Here is a 14,529-nt window from a genome sequence, read left to right as displayed (position 1 = left end):
GATTCAATTCTGTTTACATCATCCCTCAAAATCATCATCAAGTTTACTCAAGCATCTAAATAAGAAACAGCATACTCCATTTTTCAAAATAATCACAACTTTTGGGAATGACTCTCATCTTTTGATCCAAAAGCTATCTCCAGTAACTTCTTACTGGCCCTCCCGCTAGTCTCTGGAGTTAGGAAGACTGACACAAGCAATGTAAACACTTTTCTATGAGAGTTTCCACAAGCGTAAGGATAATGACCCTATGCCTACAAAGCATACATATCCCCAGCTTATTTAATCAGTTCTCCTAAGACCTGCTATCCAGGCCCCTCACTGCCACAGGTGTCATCTATGTCTTCGTAAAATGCAGCACCCAGAAGTGGCTGGGAATGGCCAGATCCGTCCTGACTAAGTGTAAACATCACCTCTCCTGATCTGAGTGCTACATATCTGGTAATTTAGCCTACAAATAAACTGCATTCTGACAGACACGTTATGCTGTTGGTTTAAACTGAGTCAACTAAAACTATGAGGTGAACGGCATGAGTCTCTTTCACCCTGTGCTGAAGAGGCTGGATTTTATCTATAATGGGCCTCCCTTCAACTGTTTCCCTGTTATTCAGGTACTCACACAGCCTCTGACTCAGGCAGCCTCTCGACTGAAAACGGCGACTAATCCAGTCCACTCCACATCCTGGACTGTCACTCTCCCCCACGCCACAGAAACCTGTTTCTTTCTCATAAGCTGTGGATAAGGTGGAATGTGTAAACTACTCTCTGATACCAAGTTTCCAGGTAAAAAGCACTGTCAAAGTTGACACTGTTTTCCTTAAAACATTTAAAAACCCATACTTTTACACACAAAATCAATATAAAATCATCAGTAACTTGGTCCTTTTTTTTGGTTAAGGTTTATTGCTTCAGTCTCTTTCAAAGAATTTTTTGATACTTAAACCTTTACAGAAAAATTTATAAAGTTCCACAGATATCAACAATTCATAAATTCCAAGGGGCTTTTGGATAGTCGTTTTTTTATCACTATAAAAAATTTCACTTCCCATTTAAAACAAAAAAAAAAAACAAAGTGCACACACGTACACGAGGCTAACTGCTCATTACATGCTCAGTCACAGGGTGACAGAAAAAAAAAAGTCACCACCATAAAAGGATGTCTGCACAGCCTCTCTTAAAACAACATGCCACAGTTAACTTACTTCAGTTTGGACAAGTACTGACAGCTACTACACAGAGACCCGAACGAGTCACTGATATGTAAGTACAAGATCTTTTGCTTTTTCAACAATTTTTTTTAAGAAGAACTTTAAAAGCCTAAGTTTTAAGGTAAAAGGTAAAAAGGAAAAGAATCTATTTAAGAACAAGCTATCATCACTTCTAACAAAAATTATACTAATAATGTACGTTTAGACTCTCTGCTGACTGGTAGGTCTAGTTAGTTCTTATAAAGCTGAGTGAAAGCGATGGGTCCGCCAGAAATATCTTTGTCAAAAAATAGGGCTTACTTCATGTACTACTGTATAAACTCACAATGACAAAAAACAGTATCAAGCAAAACTATGCAAATAATGCCAATATTTCAGGATAACTTAGTATGAAGGAAAAGGAACAAAGTTATTTTAATATAGAATATTCATACACTATAGGAATTATTAGAAATATAAGATTATTTCTCAGGATAGAATCTCAGGGGTAGAATTCCTAGGGCAAAGGGTATATTTTCTAAAGCTTTAGATATAAAACGTTACTTTTTGGTTTACAAAAACATTTTACCAATTTACCCTCCCACCGGCAAAGAGTACCAATCTTTGCTTTTTAAATGCTAAATACTACTAATTAGATAAGTGAAAAAAAAGTCTGTTGTGTGGTTTATACTTATGTTTAGTTAGACCAAACGTATCTTTTCTATGTGCCTTGAGGTAAAAAAATCACAATGAATTCTATGCAGTGCTTTGGCAACATTTATGTCCAGGTTGGGAATGGTGGTAACAGAAACTTGGCAAAATAGAAGCTGTGAAGAGACTTCCTTTAAAGGGCAGTGAGGGTTTTATATATGTGTATTTGTGTGTGTGTTGGGGGAGGGGGGGCGTGGTATTTTGTTTTTTTGGTGTCACTCTGAGTACAATATAGTGTAATAAGAGCAAGTGCTCTCAAATCAGACTCAAATGTAATTTAAAGCTGTGTGGCCCCCCACACAAGTTACCTAATATTTGGCTTCAGCTGCTTTACCTGTAAAATGGGGAGTATTACTACTGCCAAGTCCTTACAACACTGCCTCTCATTATAAGTGCTAAAAAACTGTCTCCTATCATTATTTTCCCATCTCTCCGGCCACTGACGTACCAGAGGGTGAATCCAACAGATATGTTATGGATATTTTACATAAAGATCCTGAATCAGGCTGGGTGTGGGGGCTCACTCCTGTAATCCCAGCACTTTGGGAGGCCGAGGCAGGCGGATCACCTGAGATCAGGCGTTCGAGACCAGCCTGGCCAACATGGTGAAACCCCATCTCTACTAAAAATATAAAAGTTAGCCAGGCATGGTGGCACTCACCTATAATCCCAGCTACTCAAGAGGGTAAGGAAGGAGAATCCCTTGAACCTGGGAGACGGAGGTTGCAGTGAGCCGAGATTGCACCACTGCACTCCAGCATGGGCAACCATGCGAGACTCTGTCTCGATAGATAAATAAATAAATAAATGGCCCTGAGTCTATGGATGATCACACATCTAACTGTGCTTACTGGTAGGACTGCACACTTCTTATATTTTAGCATGTTTTCTCTCTGGGGGTTCACTGCACTTTTTGGACATGAAACCACAAAGAATATGCTACTCCACAAAATGTTCACTCACATGTTTATGTATCGTGTTAGTGACAATGGTAATGATCCCTTGCATAAATTACTTTCATCTGGCTTCCTAGAGATAATTAGTACCATGACCAGTCACTTAATGGAATAAACATTAACTCAGGTTGCTATATGACTTTAATTCATTTATTTATTCTATAGATATTTACTAGATATCTAATTGTAGGTTGGTTCTGTAGCATTCTATAGGATAAAATGTTGGATGAGATCAAGTCATCATCCTTAAGAAGCTTACATTTAAAAGAGCTTCGCACCTAATAAAGCCGTTTACAAGGATACTTTTCTCTCTGCTATGGTTAAGACCTGCTGGAGTTGTTAGGCAGCCCTGGACGTGGCCTGTGTAGAGGACACATGGTGTTCTCCGGTCTGGGGGGTTGATCACCTTCCCAAGAAGTCTGGGCATCGTATAAAATGAGATAACACATGTGAGAATCCTCTGAAAGCTGTGACAGTAACACAGATGGCTTTGGTGTTTTGGAAGCCCAAAGAGAAGAATAAAAATATTTTGTTAAATCTCTGCAAATATCTAAAAAGTAGTCTAAAAATCAATTAACAGCATAAAAGCCTATTCTAGGTATTCACCATCTTTTTTCAATTGAAATTTCAGTCTAAATTGTTTTATTATTAAAATATTGTTAAAACAGTAGTCTAAATCCATTTATAAAACCTTTAGTTACTTTAAAATATGCTACAAATAAACTAATAAACTCCTTCATTTGAATCAACATCTCTTCCTCCCTGCTCCCATTCCCTTCCCCCAGTTCTCCTAGTCGCTCTTGTTCAGATAGGTATGAGTTAGTGTACGTTAAGGTTTTGAGATGCCTTCCTATTTTACTTGTTTTCTACCCATAATAGCAGATCACGTCGGAAATAGAAGATAAAATGTATTGTACTGAATGTGAAGCCAAACTGCCTGGGTCTGAATTCTGACACTTAACAGCTAGGTCTTTAGTCACTTAAGTGCCCTGGTGCCTCCGTTTCACCTTCTGTCAATGGACTTGTGAAAGTTCTGAGAGGATTCAATAAGTAAACACACATAGAGTGCCCAGGGCAGTGCCTGGAACACCGTCTCTGCTTAGTAATTTTAATTGATTATTATTCATCAAGGGCTTACTGGGGTGTAATAAAGAACCTTTCATTAAGGATTAAGAAAGCTGCAATGTTGCTATTCTTTAACTAATGGGTATTTATTGAGTATCGATCATACATCACCTAGAGATACAAGAAATTAACACCATAGGGTCCCCACTCACAGTACTTCACAGGCTCATGGGAGACAGGGAAGAAAACCAACGATACAGACACTATGACAGAGCACGGCACCCTCACAAATACACCCACACTGCTTTTCAGAGGATGGAGAACAGGAATGCTCCTGGGATACTTAGAACTAAGCCTTGAAGGAAAGTAGGAGCTAAGGATACAGGACAGGGGCCAGAGGACATCAAACAGAGGGAAGAGTGTTACCGGGCACAGAGTTGTGAGGGAACATGGGACATCCAAAGGTTATAAGTAACTTTGTATGGCTGGAGCCAGGGCACGATCAGGGGAAGCTGACCAGCAACCCTCCTGAAGAGGGAATGGAGCTCAGATCATGAGGGAACTTGTGAGTCATGACACAGAGCTTGTGGTTTGCCTGGGGTTGGATGGGCCCCGTTTGAAAGCCTAGCGGGAAGCTGCTGCCGTGGCTGCGGGCAGAAGGGCGGGAATGGCACACAAGAGGCAGACAGACAGACACGGATGTGCAGCAGAGCACAAGGCTGAGGCACAGGGACTGCTCGCTGACCAGAGGCAGCAGGTGAGGGAGAACACGGAGTCCTGGGCGCCTTCATGACCCCCGCCTTGAGTACCACAGTAAGATCCCTGAGCGAATGACCGAGTTGACCTGGAATTCGGTTTATCCATAAAATAACGATATTTAATGTTCCTCCCTAATTTCCATCTGATAATAGAGACAAAAACAAAATTGAAACTCCTTGAACTTGAAAGAGAAAAGGTACATATTATTTTCAGAAACATTCAGGACTCAGAGGAGAAATATTATAGACACAGAGCTTCATTATAAAGAGCCTTTTTATATTATGCAGTTTTCCCACATGCTGCATCCTACAAATCATGCCAGATACAAACACAGAATATCTTTCTTACACTAAAATGAGTATTATGGTGGGATTCTTAGTTTCTTAGTTCTCTAAACATATGTCATCTTCATCTTCAGTAACTTCCATACTTTTCAATATAAAAGCCACCAAAAGTCACATAGGTGGCTTTTACCAGTGAAAGGTGAAAGAAAATAACTGGAATATGTGAAACCCCAAATGTGCAAGTGGGTGTTCAACCAAAGAATTCTCGTGCTCAAGCACCTTTCCATCATTTCCAAGGAGTGCGTCTATGAAGCTGAAGTGGGTCTTCGCTGCACATCCACTGGGTTCGGGACACATATAAAGCACAAAGAGGAAACAGTAGACTGCTAAACCCTTTTTCAGTCTTGAAGAGGTTTTTCTGTCTTTTTCTGTGTTGAAGAAGTTCTCTGTACTTGGTCCTGTAAATGGCCTTTTGCAGATCTACTGGGAGCTGGTCTGACCCAGGCTATGCAATGGGGTTGGCAGGCCGGTCACAGAGCTCCTCAGTAAGGCTGCCTCTACTAAGTCCCTCGGCTAGTCACACTCCATAAGCCAGAAAGCAAGCCCCCCAGGAGGCAAGGGAGGTCCCCCAAACAGACGGACCACAGTCAACTCTATGCTGAATATCACTCTGGTATGCGTGATTTTTTGAAAGGATATAGGGAATATTGTTCTCAATCCTTCTAAAAAATGAATCATGGACATAAACATAGCTATCAATTTAGGACTCAAAGTTGGCTGGGAAAAAGTCACCTTACAGTGTACAAAGATGTATTTAACCAGGCCACAGAGGCATGTACTGACTACTGTGACAGTTGGTTAGCAGCGTATTATTAATAGAATGGACAATTTGACTTTACTAATGAAGCACCTGGAGGCTCTGACTATGCTGGTCACAGCTCCACAGCAGTGCAGGTTCCTCTTGACCACCAGGAATGCATGTTTCCCACTGTCCATTTTACAGGCAAATGACACCCATAATACCTCAGATGATGGCTGTTTAGTCAATGAAAAAGGTGATGAGAAAAATCACTAGTTGAATGCTAGGACCCAGTATGTGTGACACCAAATTTAGATGCCCCTGTTTGAACAAGAAGGCGTTTTCAAATAATTGACAAATACTTATAAAACCAGGTAACCAGAGGAAGAAATAATGAATTTCTTTCTTTTTTCCCTGAAGCAGGTTTATTCTCAAGGGAGCTGAAACAGCCCCAGCCTGCCATCCTGATACATCTGTGCTTGTCTTTACTTCCTCAGTAGAACCATATCCTTGTAATTTCAATTAACCCAGAGCTTTCATCTTCCCCCTCCTTTCCAATGATTTTATTTCTCCCTGCTCCAGAAATTTTTCCTGTCTTAACCTTTCCTCAAAGTAGCCAAGGACAGTGTATCAGATCAAACACTCCTCACTTAACAATATACACATATAATTAGTATCTGTGTGGCCGCATCTGGGTGGCTCCCCTGGCTGTTTTTGAAAGTGAGCTTCTGGAAGTTCCTCTTTGGTACATCCACTGTGGGCACATTGATTCAGGTCACCTCTCTGTATAAGCTGACCCTAGAGCAGACTTGACCTACAGGGAAGTCACCTCCAATTGGTGATCATCTCAGCACAACTTGACCCATTCCAGTTATTGCTAGTGGCTACATTTAAACAGAATTCCTAGGTAAGCCCCTTTTCATTCAAGGTGTTGATGATTATTAAAATAAATAAATATTAGAGGGCAAAGGTAACATTTCAGCAAAAACCAAAAGCTGTTATTCTAGCATCAACTAAATCCCCGAATATGGTAAAGGTTTTGTTCTGTTTCTGCCCAAATTAAAGGCTGAGAAAACACTTCAATTACTTGAGCGAGTAAATTAGGACCACGGAAGGTGCATGTCCTCTGTGAAAAATCACAAATCCCTCCAAATGGGTATCTAGGGTAAACATTTCCAGAGCGCAAACTACATTAGCGCTTAGACAATTTTCTTAGATGCTAAATACATGAGTTTTGAGGGACCTTTTATTTTTTTTCCTTTTGCGGCTAGAAAGAACCTGTCAGTTCATGTCAACATGTCCGGTTATGCAAAAATGAGATGATAATATCTCAAGAAGTGTTAGCAACTCTATTAGCAATGAAATAAGTTCTAGAGAAAAACACACACAGGTTCACTTCTCAAAGCATAAGCAAAAATACTTTGGAAGATATTTTGCTGAGGAAGAAACTTATTGTTTTACACATGTTAGGATAACAGTAAAGTTAAAAGGACCAAATACTGCATTACAGAGGCAAAACTGGGACTGTCTCCTTTGTTTACCAATAAAAATAAGAGAATGGCATAGATGGCTTCCAGGGTGGCTCCCAGAGGAAGGTACAGGAGCCTTGAAGGCCGACAGGGCCCTGTTCCACAGGTGGAACCTGAATAAGGATCCAGGCTTCCTGTGGCCCAGTCATTATCCATGCCCTCCAGGGAAAGGCCTCTGTCCTGACTCCTGTCCCTCAGTGTGGGCAGCACGAAGGACAGCTGAGGGGCCACGTGTACCTTTTCATTAGAATGCATTATGAGGAAGCTATAATTCTGATATTAGTGTTCTAAAGAAAAAAGATTTAGAACAAACATTTCTTTGGGCTTTTCCCTAGGCAATACAATGATAAATGATAATACTTTCTAGTATACCTCAGTATATATAAATATATCTTAAATAACATGTCAGAAGCTGCTGCCTAATAATTAAAATGTAAAATACTTAAAATATACTTAAGAATAAATTTTCTACCTGAAAATAATTAAAAGATAACTATACTATCCAAATATTGACACTGGTGCACTGTAATGCACAAAGTGAGCAGAGTACTGCTATGTATGAGGAGGAACCCAGCACATACTGCTATGTGTGTGAAAGAATCCTGAGGAACACCTCACTCAGATAACAGCACATGCTCAACGCTGTATATTCACCCTTCAGTTCCAGACCCTCTAATACAAAAAGGTACCATTTCTGTATTCCCAGCATCTAGCACATGGAGGCACTAAAAACCATTTTCCTGCTGAATGAAAGAATGGACTTAATTCAAGTTTCAGAAAAGAATCCTTAAGATGATTAAAGGAAGATATAAAGTAATATATCTGAGGGAAGATTATAATAAATTGGGACTGGCTGATACAAGAATGGGATAGTAACAGTCACGCATATGAAAGGATTTTCCTCTCAATTTGGGATCATAAAATTGGCTAGAACTACCGCATTAATAACACAGGATAAATATATGCAAGAACTAAAGTGACATATTAGGGCTACCTAGTGGAATCATCCTTCAAGAGGTTACTAAACATCCAAATATCCAAAGCACGCATTTACCTTTACCTAAGATCATTTCCAAGCCATCCCACTTACACGTCCACATTCTGCAAATGCCTTTCTTTGGCCACCTCCAGCGCACAATGGTCATCAGTTAAGGACCCTCAACAGGCTACCCCTTGGGGCTCAATGATGTGAGGTCACAAGTGGCTTCCCATTTGGGAAGGCACCTCTCCTGGAAGTGGGCACCCCCTGCCCTTAGAAGGAGTTGTCCCTTTGCTCTGGAGAAGCTGGGCAATGTTGCGCACGTGCCATGATTATAGGTGAGGATGGCCCTTAGAGCCTTGACCACTTTGAAACCACAAGCCCTCAGTTCTTTAAGGGTAGCATGAAACAGCTGCCTGTGCAAAGGACTGAACAGAGGAAGAAACCTGAAGCCAGGTCATCACAGAGAGGGATCCAGCATGGCCTTTAACCCCAGCGTGGCTTTTAAGAACCACTCCAATTTTTTTCCTGTGCAAAATATAAAATTGGTATTTATAGTCAGTTTCATCACCTGCGAAGTAGGTAAGGGGTAGCAATGCTCAAGCTCATAGGGCTGCTGCGAGGTTTCTACATGATGACACAATGCAAAGGTATACAACTAGTAAGTTAATGCAGAAATCTGAAAAAGAAACACTGAAGGGCAAGCTTTGAAAAGCATGTCAGATGACAAGGTTTTTACAAGAAAAGGGGAACTAAAATTTTTTCCCATTAAAATTTTTTTTACCTATTTATTCATCCTAGTCGCTGAATAGAAATGAACATTTTGAATAGAAATGTTCAGCATTAAAAATCTAGAATATATGAGTAAAGCCCCAAAATTACTCATACAAAATCATGTTTTGGCATACAGACATCTTTCTGTGTGTGTGTGTTCGTGTGTGTGTGTGTGTGTGTGTGTGTGTGTGTATTTGCTTCCCCACCTCCCAAAAAACTGGCATGTTGTATAATCTGCTTTCCTCACTTAACATAATTCCCAGTCAAGAAACAGGCATTTTCATGTTGCCATTTTCAGAGCTGCACTGTATTCACTGCATGGCTGTATTCCTGTATTCCGCTGTATGGCTATGTTATAAAATATTTAATCCCCTAATGAAGGATATTTGAACTGTTTGCAAACTATGTAAAACATTCTTGAACTTTTTTCTGAAACTCCTGCAATCTCTGGCTCTGTTAGTTGCTGCATCTTATTTGGTGATGCAGTCAGACACGCATTGTATACAAACTGGCAAGCAATGGCACCTTCTCCTCTGAGTGTCACATGAGTGTTACTTTCCTAATTTCTACAATAATAATTATTCATATGGAGGATCTGCAGACTCTACAGTGAAGTATTTTTTTCCTGCCATGTATTTTGAAGGCAATTCCCATGAATCTGCTTAGAAATACTCAAAAATATACATTCAGATTTTTGGGAAAAAAACATTTTCAAAGAACTTAGAAAAATATTAATAAAAGTTATTGTTGCCTATTCCAAAGCTGCAACCCTTGCCTGGAATTTTCACCTCTCTCGTGTCTAGTCCTAGTTCCTGAAAAGCTGCTTCTCACATGAAGCCTTTCCCAACTAAATGGAAAAATCTTTTTCTACTTTTATTCCACAACGCAATCCCTATGATTTTCTATTTAAGAACCACTCCATTTTTTTTCCTGCACAAAATATAAAACTGATATTTATTGTCTTTTCTATTTCATTAATTTCTGCAATTATCTCTATTGTTTTCTTCCACTTGCTTTGGACAAACAGTTCTTTTTTAGCTTCTTGAACTGTATATTTAACATATATTTTAAATCTTTCCTTTTTTAAATAAATGCATTCAAGGCTTTATATCTATCTCAGATTGCCTTATCTGCATCCCACAGTTTTCACAGGTAGTACTTTCATCATTTAGTTCTGAGCATTTCAAAATTTCCACTGTGATTTCTTCTTTAACCCATGAGTTCCTTAGAAGTGTATTTTTTCATTTCCAAACTTATCCTTTATCTTTTTATCATTGGTTTATAATTTAGCTGCACTGTAGTCAAGCAATGTGATCAGAAAATAACTATTTTCTGAAAGCTTTGAGTCTTCTGGTGACCTGGCACATGGTCAAATTTGCATATATGCTCATGTGTCTTCAGTACAAGTTCTGTTAGCTTTTAAATCATGTTGAGTAAATAAGTCTTTAATCTCTTTTTTATCTAGCACATCATAATAGAAATCTGTTAAGATCTCCCACTATGGTTGTGAATTTGCCAATTTCTCCTTCAAATTCCGCCAAATTTTGCTGTTATATGCAAATTTCATGATTATTTTTATATTCTTTGTAGACTGCTCTTTTTAACCTTTGTAGTGACCCTCTGTATTCCTATTAATATTGAATTTGCCTTGAATTCTATTTTTTCTGATGTTAATACTGCCATACTACCTTTTTATTGGTTGGGATTTGCCTGGTACGTATTTTCCCTTGCCTTTATTTTCAACCTTTCTTTATCACTTTGAGCTGTATCTCTTCTAAGCAGCATACAGGTGGATTTTTTTTTTTTTTTTAATCTAAACCGATAGTCTCTGTCCTGTAATAGGCAAGCTCAACCCATTTAAGTTTGTTGTGATACATCCCTACCCTCTTGTGTTTTCTACTTACCATCCTCGTTCTTTGTTTTTTTCCCATTGTCTCTTTTCTGGATAATAAAATGTTTTATTTCCATTTTTGCTCTCTTTTGCTTTAGGTTTTATTTCCATTTAGGTTATAATGACTAACCTATCAACACTGTACAGAATGCATACCTCTAACATAACATGACCACAATCCTCTGCTAACCCACAGTGTCTATGAACATCTGAGTTTTAAGGTTGTTAGAATGAAGTTAGCTGAGATCCAATTCATTTAATACAGCAGGGAGAGAAGCAGATTTGCAGACAGTGCTTTTGATCAGGGTAGAGATAGTCTTTAAGGAAATACTGTATATTTCTTTAAATATACAGTAGCAACATCACTAGATATGCTGAAAGTGCCCCTTAATTTTGGTGACTTCCAGGTGAGATTTATGTACACACAGTTCTATCAGAAGAATTATTTTTCTTCTAAAAATAATCACACAGGATTTATTGCTCTGCTCTTCCTGCTTTAACCAAAGTTTACCCTCATCTACAGAACTTTATTGTAGGAGTTTTCCATTTTTCAATTTAGGACTTAAAATTTGTGTTTTAACATTATTTATAACAAGAAAAGAACTGGAAAGAATCCAAAAGTTCATCAAGGGAGTAGCTAAGCAAATTATGCATTGACACACTGGAAGACTGTAGAATATCTATCAAATGTTTATATAAAATCTACACATATGACAAACATATACGTTGCACTGACATGAAGATGTCTGGTGAATAAAGCAAGAAACAAAATATAAAGTGTGATGCTTACTACTATGTGCAAAGGTAGAAGTGTAGCTTGCCTGGATCCATGGAGTACTTGCAGATTGATAGAGTTTTAAAATTTAATAATTTCCCCTTGAAGTAGCTTAAGTCTTTTTCTCTCTCATTTTCTTTATCGTTCTTCTTTTTTTGTCATTTTAGTCATGGTTGTTGTGGTCGTCTTCTTCTTCTTTTTAAAAAGAAAATCTAACTTTCAGTTCCTAACATGGACTAAGCCTATTTCTCAGACTTTTAGGTTAACACAAATCAGATCACTGTGGTAAGTTCATATTTCACTACATAAATGTGGTGACTGATTTCATTTCCTGGCAGTGATATGCATTTGGTTAAAAAAAAAAATCCAACTGAAATTAAATTTAAAAGCAAAGCTTAATGCCTGTCTGAAATGTGGGGTGCTTTACTTAACCAGACAATGATTCAAAAAAGGGAAGGGGAATTTCTGCCTAAAAATTTAGTGCATTCCCTTCTGTCACAAAAATGCGTTTGCCCTATTTAAATGGTTCTGTTTCCTTTGCCAGAGCTTTGCCAAAGTCAGCAAATTGTGAGAGTAAAAACACAAATTTTATTCTGTTCTTCCTGTTATCATATATGTAACTATATTATAATTACAAATTGTTAAAAATTGCATGTCATGAAATTTTAAAACTTAGATATATAAAAGACAGTTTGGATTGCTTTGATACATTATTTAAACTTTTTTAAAACTAATGAGTAATCAAACTGAATACATATGCTTTTACTTAAATGATCCTTCTTGGTTTTTTCTAGACACCTTGACCACCACCAACGGATATACAAATGGCTAACAATTTTACTACGCCCTCTGCAACTCCTCAGGGAAATGACTGTGACCTCTATGCACATCACAGCACGGCCAGGATAGTAATGCCTCTGCATTACAGCCTCGTCTTCATCATTGGGCTCGTGGGAAATTTACTAGCCTTGGTCGTCATTGTTCAAAACAGGAAAAAAATCAACTCTACCACCCTCTATTCAACAAATTTGGTGATTTCTGATATACTTTTTACCACCGCTTTGCCTACACGAATAGCCTACTATGCAATGGGCTTTGACTGGAGAATCGGAGATGCCTTGTGTAGGATAACTGCACTAGTGTTTTACATCAACACATATGCAGGTGTGAACTTTATGACCTGCCTGAGTATTGACCGCTTCATTGCTGTGGTGCACCCTCTACGCTACAACAAGATAAAAAGGATTGAACATGCAAAAGGCGTGTGCATATTTGTCTGGATTCTAGTATTTGCTCAGACACTCCCACTCCTCATCAATCCTATGTCAAAGCAGGAGGCTGAAAGGATTACATGCATGGAGTATCCAAACTTTGAAGAAACTAAATCTCTTCCCTGGATTCTGCTTGGGGCATGTTTCATAGGATATGTACTTCCACTTATAATCATTCTCATCTGCTATTCTCAGATCTGCTGCAAACTGTTTAGAACTGCGAAACAAAACCCACTCACTGAGAAATCTGGTGTAAACAAAAAGGCTCTCAACACAATTATTCTTATTATTGTTGTGTTTGTTCTCTGTTTCACACCTTACCATGTTGCAATTATTCAACATATGATTAAGAAGCTTCGTTTCTCTAATTTCCTGGAATGTAGCCAAAGACATTCGTTCCAGATTTCTCTGCACTTTACAGTATGCCTGATGAACTTCAATTGCTGCATGGACCCTTTTATCTACTTCTTTGCATGTAAAGGGTATAAGAGAAAGGTTATGAGGATGCTGAAACGGCAAGTCAGTGTATCGATTTCTAGTGCTGTGAAGTCAGCCCCTGAAGAAAACTCACGTGAAATGACAGAAACGCAGATGATGATACATTCCAAGTCTTCAAATGGAAAGTGAAATGGACTGTATTTTGGTTTATAGTGAAGTAAACCGTATGACAAACTTTGCAGGACTTTTCTTATAAAGCAAAATAATTGTTCAGCTTCCAATTAGGATTCTTTTATATTTCTTTCATTGGGCACTTTCCCATCTCCAACTCGGAAGTAAGCCCAAGAGAACAACATAAAGCAAACAACATAAAGCACAACAAAAATGAAAATAAATATTTCATTTTTATTTGTAAACGAATACACCAAAAGGAGGCGCTCTTAATAACTCCCAATGTAAAAAGTCTTAATAAAAAATTTAATTATTATTTCTTGCCAACAAATGGCTAAAGAAAAAGGACTGTTAGATTATATATTGCCAGATGTTAATACTGTAACATACTTTTTAAATAACATATTTCTTAAATCCAAATTTCTCTCCATGTTAAATTCCCTCAATAACAACTGTGTTTTGTTTTGTTTTGTTCTGAGTCATAAAACTTTGTTAAAAAATTCTTTTGGAATAAAGAGCAGGATGCTGCAAAGTTATGAGTCTGTCCCTCAATGCTCCCTGTCAACTATCAATGGGAGTGTCAGGGAAAAGATAATTGGCAATAGACTTTGAATTGCAACATTATAAATGATGATGATGATGATGATGATGACTGAGGCAATGAAAGCACTGAGCTTTTCCTGGAGCTGCCAGCACAGTCTTTTAGGGCCTCTGCTTAGCAATATGAAAAAGACTTTATACGGAGGTGCCCATTGGGAGGAGGGTCTACTTGCTAAATTCATCTTGAGAATAAAAGACACGCCTATATGATTGGTTTTCTTGGGATCGCTAGGGGATCATTTCTCTTTTCTTCCCCCAAGCTGTTAATACTCTACATCTGTATTTCAATGGTTTGAGTTATCAAGTAGGAGAAGGGTGGTGCATGATGAGCAGTGAAAAA

The 14,529-nt window shown here is 38.4% G+C and overlaps 2 protein-coding genes across 3 annotated transcripts in view; one reads left to right on the top strand and one right to left on the bottom strand.

Moving 5' to 3' along the window:
* Positions 1-14,529, bottom strand: part of UBAC2 (UBA domain containing 2) — a 185,085-nt gene that overhangs the window by 77,887 nt on the left and 92,669 nt on the right. The gene's annotated exons all lie outside the window — the stretch shown is intronic.
* GPR183 (G protein-coupled receptor 183) lies at positions 1,125-14,121 on the top strand. The gene is made up of 2 exons (XM_002824388.3): positions 1,125-1,260; positions 12,504-14,121. Exon 2 carries the CDS (start codon positions 12,534-12,536, stop codon positions 13,605-13,607), a length of 1,074 nt encoding a protein of 357 aa, XP_002824434.1. The 5' UTR covers positions 1,125-1,260; positions 12,504-12,533; the 3' UTR covers positions 13,608-14,121.

This window comes from Pongo abelii, chromosome 14 (assembly GCF_028885655.2).
Source record: "Pongo abelii isolate AG06213 chromosome 14, NHGRI_mPonAbe1-v2.0_pri, whole genome shotgun sequence".
NCBI lineage: Eukaryota > Metazoa > Chordata > Mammalia > Primates > Hominidae > Pongo > Pongo abelii.
Note: the sequence above shows the minus strand (reverse complement) of the source record. Positions and strands in the feature narration are given on the sequence as shown.